The sequence below is a fragment of the Austrofundulus limnaeus genome, unplaced genomic scaffold (assembly GCF_001266775.1).
Source record: "Austrofundulus limnaeus strain Quisiro unplaced genomic scaffold, Austrofundulus_limnaeus-1.0 Scaffold45, whole genome shotgun sequence".
Classification (NCBI taxonomy): domain Eukaryota; kingdom Metazoa; phylum Chordata; class Actinopteri; order Cyprinodontiformes; family Rivulidae; genus Austrofundulus; species Austrofundulus limnaeus.
Genome location: NW_013952447.1, coordinates 1,049,644 through 1,060,313, shown reverse-complemented (window position 1 = coordinate 1,060,313; position 10,670 = coordinate 1,049,644). Strand labels below are relative to the sequence as shown.

The following is a 10,670-nucleotide window of genomic DNA, read 5'->3' as shown; positions in this document are numbered from 1 at the left end:
TTTGTAGCTACACCTACATGTAAGTTTCAAAATTTTAATAAACCTCAAGGACTTTAGGTTTTCTGTAGACATAATCTACAATAACAACAAAGCTCACCCTAAATTTGTGTCTATTTTATTGCTTTTGAAAACAAGCAAATAAAAAAAAGCTACCATATTTGAGACAAACCTAAATGAAGGACAGCCAGCAAACATAAATAACATATTCAAAAGTTGGGCTGCATGGTAATAAAATAAAATCCAGTGCTTAAAACTGGGATGAAAAAAAATCATTTGCAGTGAACCACTATTTCCTTTTTATTTACTTCTCTTTTGTTATCACCGTCATCTAAAACAGTTGTGGCCATCAAAACTACTGAGAGGTTTGGATTGACCAAGAATATTACCTGCATGTTGAACATGAATGCAAGGTATACAAAATGTAATGGTTTATGCTTTATTGCAGTCCAGGCAGTGCTTTGCCATATTGGCACCACACTCACTGATAATACGATGACAATTCATTTGCAATACCTTGAGCAAACTTGCTAATAAGGGGCGAAGTGTCCATCTAATGTGCACACATACTTTTTGTGGTAATTACACCTGTTACTCCCATTTTGTTGTGATGAAAACAAGCTCTGAATCTTTTTTTACTAGTAGCTGGCCAACTCATGAAAATAAACAATAAAGAAAAACAAAAAAATAAAACAAATCATCTTCTCCAACACTGTCAAACGACATACTTGGTGTAAGTCTGGATGTGACCACACAAAGATGAAAGGTTATACAATGAGACTATAATGGCAATTTGAATTCATTTGGAAACAATTACCAATTATGTAGATATAATGAAAGCTTCAATAATGGCCAAAGCCTTTACGTTATGCATTTGTAGCTCAAAAGTGTTGAATACCACCTGCAATACTGTACCTGCAAGTTCACAAAAATCAGGGTGTAAGTCGTACTGTGGGAATAACTGRATTCTAACTTTAATAACTGTGTTAGCATAAATATTAATGCAGAAACAGTAGAATAACTTTATTTCATTTGTCTGTGCAACTCATAAAGCCTATATTTTGTAACTAACAAGTAGTAAAAAAAGCCTGTGTGAACAGATTGACAGTCACCAACAGAACTCGCAGTGAGACTCCAAACAGAAAGGTAGAGAGAAACTGAAATATATACATATATTCAAATTTGGAAAGGACATATGTGAGGTGAGCTCAACTGAAATATTATATATCAGAGATGGACTGTGTAGTGTGTAAAATATCTTTATTTGTACTTCTGTGGCTATAGGTCCCTGAGGCATAGTTCACTGCAAAGTTCACAACTTTAAATGAAAGGGAAGATTTTCATTGGCCTACAGGTTCAAAAGCACCTTTTCAAACAGTTATCCACACACACTTCTCTGGTAAGTGTCCAGTAAAGTGTTTCATGCAGGACTTTTASAATATTTACTGCTTCAATTTGTTTTATATATTTCAGCTCCATAAGACAATCCATTATAGGCTACATTCTACTACTTACTAATTATAAGTAATCACAACCAACTTTAGTCCAAAGGAAGGATTTATGCAAATATGACATAAACAAATGTTGCCAATACGCATTATYGACTTGTGTAGTCACTGAGCCGTTTCCTTCATAGTCGTAAAATCATTGACAACATGTTTTAGAAATAAAGCATATGTACTGCAGAAAAGTCTGTAAGAACACCAAAGTCTTTCAAGATGAAGTCAAGGTCAACGAAAAATCTCATCCTGACATTAGAATAGTGATGGGGCGTAACGTCCTTTAGACGTCCAAGAGTCACTGGCGCAAATATAATATCATTGCAGTTATAATAAAAAGGAACCTTGGTGGCTTTAAAAGATCTAATAGTCACCCTTTCCCCACGATGCTGCAGGCAGCACTAATTTAATGATGAGTTTTCAAGGCCAATGAAAAAGGCGAGTGTACTGAACATGGTAATTATTCATCTGTACTGCATAGTGTTGACAAAAAAGAAAGGCAGTACATAAATGRGATAAAACCCTTTTATGTAGACATATTGTATAGTACATAAAAACAAACACTTTTGCTTTGCAACAAAGTTGCACATAAAAACATGTTGGAGCCTTGAAAAAAGTTTGTATTATAATTATGCCTTTTGTTTGTTTTATCTGTGAATTTACATGGTCAGATACACATGTGCAAATATAGAAACACATTTTGGAACTGTTGATAGCAAATTATTGGTTTATGTTGTCTTCTGTCAAAAGTAAAAATTGTAAGTGCATGAKGTACCTTTGTAAACTAATGAAAATGTATATTTGTCTAAGACTTTGTCCTTAAGGGAAAACCTTGTCTTCATACACAAAATATATAGTTATTTTCCAGTTCTTTTAATCAAAATCCAGTGAAAATGGTCAAGAATATAATACWAGTAATAATAATAATTTTGCATCTACTTGCTAAAAAATACATCAGCATGTGTTAGTGTAAACATTTTACATAAAAGGCTCCTAGTGTATTTTGCAAAAGGTAAATCATGCGTTGACAACACTATTACAATTTAATTTAGACCAGACAGAGACTTGCTTCCTGGCTGTGGCAGGTAGGTTAAATTAACTTTTATGAATCCATTACAAGATTTTAGGCTAATCATAAACCCAACTTAATAATAATTGGTTTTGTGTTGTTTGYCAGTTTGATGTAATGAACACTCTGTGATTAAGAGAGTCTGGAAGGTGAACTTTGTTCCTTAGAGAGGTGAAAAGAGAACAATGAAGGGAAAAAAAGAGTAGAACTAAATTGTACATTACCAAATGGAACAAAAGCAAACTGAATCCCAGCAGGTATGACAATAAGTCATAATCTGATACTGTTGATCACATTTCAGCTTCAAGCTTATGGCTCCCTGACATCAGAAGGATGACTGCAGTGCAATGGCATCCACCAGGATGTTAGTTATCCTAATTTAGTTGAAGGCAGCAATGGTGCYTGCTTTGATGACTATCTATAGTTGTACACATATTGAAGATGACACAATAGCATCAATGACAGTTATACTGACAATTATACTGTATCTCCTTAATTTGAAAAAATATATTACAAAGCTAAAATTATTTTGTTCAGTACCATGCAAGCATACTTTTACATAAAGAAACAAGATTTACAATCAACATTCTTCACTATGCTGTGCCCATTCTTTGAATCAAACTGAAACACTGGCTCTGAATTAACCCGGTTTGAATACATAAACATTTGTTTTGAAGCACCTGACCTTTTACAGATGAAAATCACATTGATTTGTTTTTGTCAGATGCAACACACACACACAAGGGCACATATTGTATTTTACTTTTATGCAACAGAATGTTTAATCAAATATCTGCAATGGCAGTTATTTGCATAAGTGYACATGCAGCTCAGTGATTTTAACATGTCTCAAAATAGCATTTATAGTTCATCTTCCATCTGACAAGTTGTATTTTGACCCCTTATTTTAAAAGCTTTTTAAATTTGTCAATTTAAAATATAAATAAATTTCTAATTTATGACAGTCAATCTTCTGTCAGCTGTTGATTTTTATCACGGAGGCTAAGAAAAGGTCTTAAAACAAGGTCTGTAAAGCAATAAGACAAGTAGATCAMAGCTGAAGCACTCAAAGTAGATGACAAAGCATCTCACACGCTTATTAAAATAAAATTGTTATGCATGTGCTTCACTGTCAGTTATAACATGATGAATCCATTTAACCTTTCAGAGCTCAGGGGCATCAGTGTGTCTCATTTACAGAKAGTTTCTTTCCACCCAAAAGCTCAGATTCATTTGGGGCACCCCTTAGCAAKTCAGATTGCATGCCTCTCTTTAAGTTCCTTTAAGTCAGAGGTCATCAAAAAACATTTTCTTAAGGATCAGAGTTTATTTTTTAAGCAGACAAAGTGGACCAGCCTTTGGTCCTGGTATCTGTATGTTGTTGGCTTTATTTATTTATTTTTTATGTCAGTTTCTGTTGTTAAAATAAATAAAATTTGTCAACTGGGTTGAACTTTGAGGATTTTTTTCTTTCTTTTTTTGATTGAAATGTTTTGTTTGTGATTTTGTCTGTGTATGACTTTGATTTTCCAGATACATTCAGCTAATCACGTTGCTTGTCTGTCACTAAGATTGCAAAAGCACTACAAATCAGAGTTTGTACACATGCGGTTTAGTCTTTAAGGTTCACAGCAGTGTCTTCCTTTAAAACATGTTGTTGTGATTTAAAAAATGAAATAAAGAGAATAATAGACTTTATGGTGTATTCTAATATCTGTAAGATTTTTTTTAAATCAACATCAACACAATATTTTTTGCAGACACAATGGATACAGTAAATACAGAAGTARATACAAATATAACTTTGAAACAACAACTGAGCAAAAGGAATGGAACACTTCTTTGATACTTTATCAAATGAAAAGCATACTGAAAAAATGTCCTCAGAATAATGTTGTTGAATGTTTTCTGGAAACATTTGTGGTTTTTTTTTGTTTTGTTTTGTTTTTGTTTTTTTAGTGTTGATTGTTGTAAATTAATGTGTTGTTGACAAAAAAAGTTTACATGGATACTATGGTGCTCATTGAATCTGCTGTGGTTTCCATGCCAGGCAGGGTTACCAATTTGAGAGATTCCATTTTGACTCAAACTATCGTATGTGCTAAGTAAGGGTATGCTTTCTCAGAGGGGAGAGGTTGTAAGATGAGTGTGTTGTAACTGACAAACATGACTCTAGAATTATCTCATAAAAATGGTAATTCTTATTCATCTAGCAACACCAATGCCACGTCACCTGCCTGCACCCTAATTTTTGATTTTCAACAAGACACGTGCACCTGTAGAGGGTTCTATCTTGATCACGAAAGCTGTTACAACCAAAATGGTAAATATAAAAACAGAAATGTGGAAGTTGTGGAGTTCYAGCCATTCTGTATGAGTCTGAAACCGTGAAGAGACTTGATTTTCTTAAACAAAACTGACAACATGTGGAATCAGCACTATAATGTAAGGTAATGTCTGAATATTTTTCTTGATGATGATTTAGCTGCTTTATCAGGGATCGGCGGTAAATTGACTGCACCTACAGTATATAGCAACTTCCTATTCAACCAATATAATCAAAGCGCTTTACACTGAGGGATGTGCCCTCATTCACCCATTCACACAACATTACGCTATATCTCTCTAACCTACAGTAGAAAGATCATTCTATGGATCAAAAAGAAAAAATAAGTAGGTCCTCTGGATGGGTTCTTCTTTAGTGAAACAATTTGTCTCTCATCCAAGAGACTTCTTCAGTCTGATGAGTTTCAGGTGAACTCAGCCTTATAAGCACTGCCTCCACATGGACAAACAGGTTAGTCACATGCAAAAGAGGGCCATCGACTAACAATAGGCTTGATTAGCTSTATTGTTCATAGAGGGTCATGTGCCCCAATTCTGTGTTCATGTGGGGCATAYGACCCTCTATGAACAATAGAGCTAATCAAGCCCATTGTTAGGCAATGGCCCTCTTTTGCATGTGACTAACCTGTTTGTCCATGTGAAGGCAGTGCTTATAAGGCTGAGTTCACCTGAAACTCATCAGACTGAAGAAGTCTCTTGGAGGAGAGACGAAACATTTCACTAAAGAAGAACCCACCGAGAGGACCTACTTATTTTTTCTTTTTGATATTTTTCTGCCTGAATTACTGAGATGCATCAGGACATCATTCTATGGACACTAATCGGTGCTTAAATCACATTCATWCACTGATGGGACACATATCAGTGGGGGTTCAGTTTCTTGCCCAGAGACACTTCAACATGTGACAGAATAGCAGGGTAATCAAACCCACAACTCTCCTTGGAGGATGACTCACTGAACCACTCAGCCACAGTCACCCCATGAATGTAGATAAATATATCATAAAATTAATTTGAGTGTTGTATCATACAGTTCCTGCTAAATATGTTTATAAAATGACCCAAMAAACACAACAATATGATAAATATACATGCACTTACTGCACACAGGTCTACATTGATGACACAGTAAGTTTAAACAACTATTTAGCACATATTGTGTGTGTGTCCCAAAGTAAAAAATACAAACTGACCTCAACCAACTTGTTGGCATGTTCACGGAACACCTGAGCATATTCCTTGACCTCTTTTTCATTTCCACTCTTTGCAGCTTCGATGAGCACCAAGAGGGGTACGTTGGTCTCCAGGAAAGAGTCGGAGATGTGGTCCATCACTGCCTTCCTCAGCTACAACACATTGAGAAAAAAATAAATAAAACACAGAAAAACAGTCCAGCCATTAATGATTCATGATCATTTCAGTACAATAAATTCAGCAGTGACTGCTTATAATTCAGCACTGTAACCAATAGAATGTAGTAATATAATCGGATGAATTGGCAGAAGGAAAAAGGGCAAATCAGGAGGAAAGAATAAGGGATATAAGAGCTGTGAAGGACAGGGACATAAATTGCTTGTAAAGATGTTGTTTACTTTTTTCATAAAGGGCAGGCACTGTGACTTGCATCTTTGTTTATAGAATCACTTTGTTCTAAACTGCTCAGGGACTGGTTGTTTTATAAGATGGTAAATGGTCCTTGATGTCATTCTCAGTCAGTCACTCAGTCAAACATGTCAGAGTAACCATAAAGAAACCACTTTAGRCTTCTCAGATATCCTCCACAAAAAGGCAGTTCATGAGATATAAAAAAAGAACAAAGAAGTAACTTCATAAGTTTAAAATTTATTATTTTTAAATATCGACAATATAAACATAGACATTTTATTAATATCCATAATGAGTCATTTTCCAAAGGGTTGAACCCAGAGCAGACATGGYAAGTCTGAAAAGTGGATAATTAAAAATGAAAATGATAATAAAAAGGGAATAATTTGCAAATACACATCCAACCTCATTTAGCTCTACCTGTCATTTTAGGATAAATATTGCACCCTTTTTATTCAGGYTTGAATGTGCATGTATCACATACAAGACATTTGTGAATCATAATAGTGAAAAAAAAGAAAAATAACTTGTTTTTACAGACCTATACACTGGTGGTATTGGTGCAGAACATTTGATAATGGCTGCACAGTGAATCAGTCTGGGATATGTAAGATGATCTTAGCTTTATGTAGGCCTAAACAATGATTACCTCCTTTAGATATAACATGAGTTTTTGTTAAGGACCTAATGCTAAGTGATGCAGTAAAATGACTGCTTAATGATTGCTTCTTTACATAAAATGACAATGTCATGGGTTTATTGAGCTGAGAGTGGCTCAGTGAGCATGCAACAATACAATCACACTTAAATTTATCTCCACAGCCTCAATACCTTCAACCCATTGTAGGTGCTTGGTTAAGCTTAGGCAGTGGTCCAATTATGTCATCATCATACTATCCCAATTTCATAGTTCTTTTGATGTAGCATATTGTATTGTCTTACAACTTGGTCAAAACCAACAGCAAATACTGTATGTTAAAATCCATCAAGCCTCTCAAAAARACAAAGTTTTAGACAAAMAACCTTATCATGCTTACTACTGTAAAATCATCAATAATTACAAAATCCTTTYTGTGCTCAGAACCAACATTTGACCAAAACTGTACTAAAGTCAATTGTTTCAGTCCATTTAAGGCCAAACAAATGTCAATAAAAATGTAACTGCTATCATAGTTCTAACAGTGCCTTAAACGAATAATAAAAAAATAAATAAAAATAATAAAAATAATCAATAGCTATAATGTTTAGATTAAAGTATTTAAAAAATATGGAATTTACTGTTATTTACCTACAGTTTATAAAGATACTGTGCTAAAAAATTCTCATGCAAAAATGGCTTAGTGGATATTCATGAAACTTTGCACAGACATAAATTTAATTATCAAAAATACTGAAGAACATGCCCAGTTCAATTTMATTGTGCCTAAGGTCAATACTTATAACTTATAGACTAATCCAAATATTTCTATTTGCATATACTGAAAAAAAATTCTGGCCACTGTATCTCTAATTTAAAAAAAAAAAAGAACTAAAGAATGGAAATTGGCCAACATTTTAGCACTGGGAATACCTAATCGGGTGGGTTTAGAGGTTCGCCATGCTAATCATTACCGTGGCAATGTCCAACACTGACATGTTTGGGATCAGCCAAGCTTTTATCTATCCCAAAGGGATGTAGGGTTAGACACATCAGTTGATTGCTTTTTATTTCCCACCAGCAGCCTCAGTTACTAGCTCCAGCTTGGCAAGATCACTAACCACCTGTAGATAAAGCCTCTGCCAGATACTCATTAGTATCAGTTTTTCCACATATCCAGTCAACACACGTCTGGATAGTCAGAGATGTCTCAATCTACAATGTTAGTTTTGAAACAATAGTTTTTAATTGCTGTTATCAAGGTAGGAATAATTTGTACTGGCAGATGAATAAGATGCATAAAAAAACTGAACTAGGCCATGTCATTTTCATGAATATTTGTGAACACCCAACAGTGAAACTGCTTCTTATGATGGTTTTGAGTGGAGAAATGATACAGACAAGTGATTTCCCAAGTTGTAGCTGCTTCTGCACCATCAGCATTCTAATGYCCACACACCACTCCCACAGAAATCCATCTTCAATATTTCAGATCTCACCTCCCTCCATGCTCCACTCCCACTGTCTCTCCTCTAACACTCCCTCTGTATTTCACTAACACTTAAAGGAAATAGAACTGGAATTCCAATATATAGCACAGGCTCTGCTCATTACAAGTTAGTGGATAGGCTATTTGTCTCCATAGTGGAGCAGTGCCAYGGTGGCTCAAGCTTTCACAGTTATGTGCTTTTGTTTTACATATAAATGTTTTCTGATACACTGAAATATTTTGCAGTTGCTACCATTATGATCTGGGTATAATTCACAGTCATGCATTTTTAATTTCGGGTATGCTTATGGCATGCTGCATGCTGGCAGAATGTAGGTTGTGATGAAATGTCATAAATCGAAAATAGCAGCATGCCAACGGTGATGTTAAGACAGATACAAAGATAGCTAAATACGAAACAGTAAAACAGGGAAGGAAAATGGAGCAATAGAGATTTGGGATGCACCAAATTAGAGAAACTTAACAGGGAAAGTGTTTTACACTTTACTGCTCATGCATCATTAAACATTGAAGCGATCATGTTCAGCTACATCTCCTATTTCTTAGCAAAACCTTGGTGTAAGCAGATCTTGCAATAGTTCTGTTCTGAATTTTCATCACTTTTTCTTTTTGCCAACCGTCAAGACTTGGCATTTTGACAAAATGGACAATGTATACATTCATAAAGAGAGCAATATAACCCCACTGAGAACCCTTTAAAATATAATCCATTTGAAAATTATTTTGTACTCAGGCTTTACTGCCCTTCAACAGAACCTCACCTCAAACAATATCTCTCTGGCTGCAGTATACGTTTGCAGTTAGGGTTCAGTCTTTTGGCCTGTCATTAAGTTTCCAAGGAGTTAAATACTGATGATCTTTTCATAAGTAACATGTGTCAAAGAGACACCTTAACAATGTCTGGAGGTCATGATCCACTGGCTGCAGCAAACCACAAGACCTGAATCTATGACCATGTTAACAGGGTAATAGAACAAACCAATACAACACAACACACAAAAAMATACAAATAATTATGTCATTGTTTTGGTTTGGATGACTCATTCAAGCTTCAGACCACATCAGTGTAAGTTTTATTGTTTATCTCTTGATATTCAGCAACAAAACTGGTTTTACAATGTTACAATTTGCCAAACTGACCTTAAAAAGCAAATCTAATCTAAGCACAAAACGTAAGACAATTTGTATTGGWATATTTTTTCTTTGTTGTAACAATGCTTCTTGGAGATAATTCTTATACCATTGGGAAACCTGTTAATTTCAATTTTAAGTGGTGCCCCATTTCTAAGGATCATGCATTTGTGGAACGAGCAGTAGAGCTATGTACAGTATGTGGGTTGCATATGTGGGAAAAAAAAGCCAAATCTTCTTTGCCATTGCCAAATAGCTTATTTTGGTGTTGCCATTGACATTTGACACCTTGACACTTGTTTTGAGCTTATTATAGCCCTCATTGTTGACAATCAGGTGCCCAGTATAATAATTATTGCCAGTAAGTGTTGTTAAGCTACCCGACACACATTTCATTACTTTTTGTGATAAGTAAAGATTTCTACATAAATTAAGAGTAGGTTCATAAAAAAATGTTTAACTTACAAATATAGACAAACTAAAATAGGATTTTGGGAGTTCTGCTAGTATGTCAATTCTGGAAAACAAAACATAGAACTGAGAATTTTATCTTGCCTTAAATTTGATACAACAAAAACAAAGGTACAGTGGGAAGTATTCTTGTAAGGAATGAACCTATGGACTTTTAATATAGATGTGCAAAAATTAATGTATCTGTATTGAACCATTCAATACAGTGCTTTAGGTTCAATACACACTATGTATGAAACCATATAGATTTTTAGGCTGAATTGACAAGCATAGATCCACTGAGAAACTTGTTGTTCAAGCAACATTTAAATAAAAAAAACTGTACTTTTGAGGTTAAACAAATGTTCATATCTAATTCCAATTGATTTCAAGTTAAAAAAGGAATGGGATTTTTTTGTATCATAT

The 10,670-nt window shown here is 34.6% G+C and overlaps 1 protein-coding gene across 1 annotated transcript in view; it reads right to left on the bottom strand.

Annotated features, from left to right (window-relative positions):
• ctnna2 (catenin (cadherin-associated protein), alpha 2) overlaps positions 1-10,670 on the bottom strand; it is a 286,505-nt gene that overhangs the window by 70,977 nt on the left and 204,858 nt on the right. Inside the window, exon 9 of the mRNA XM_014007865.1 lies at positions 6,105-6,257. Within this exon, the coding sequence (XP_013863319.1) occupies positions 6,105-6,257 (153 nt within the window). The remainder of the gene's footprint in view (positions 1-6,104; positions 6,258-10,670) is intronic.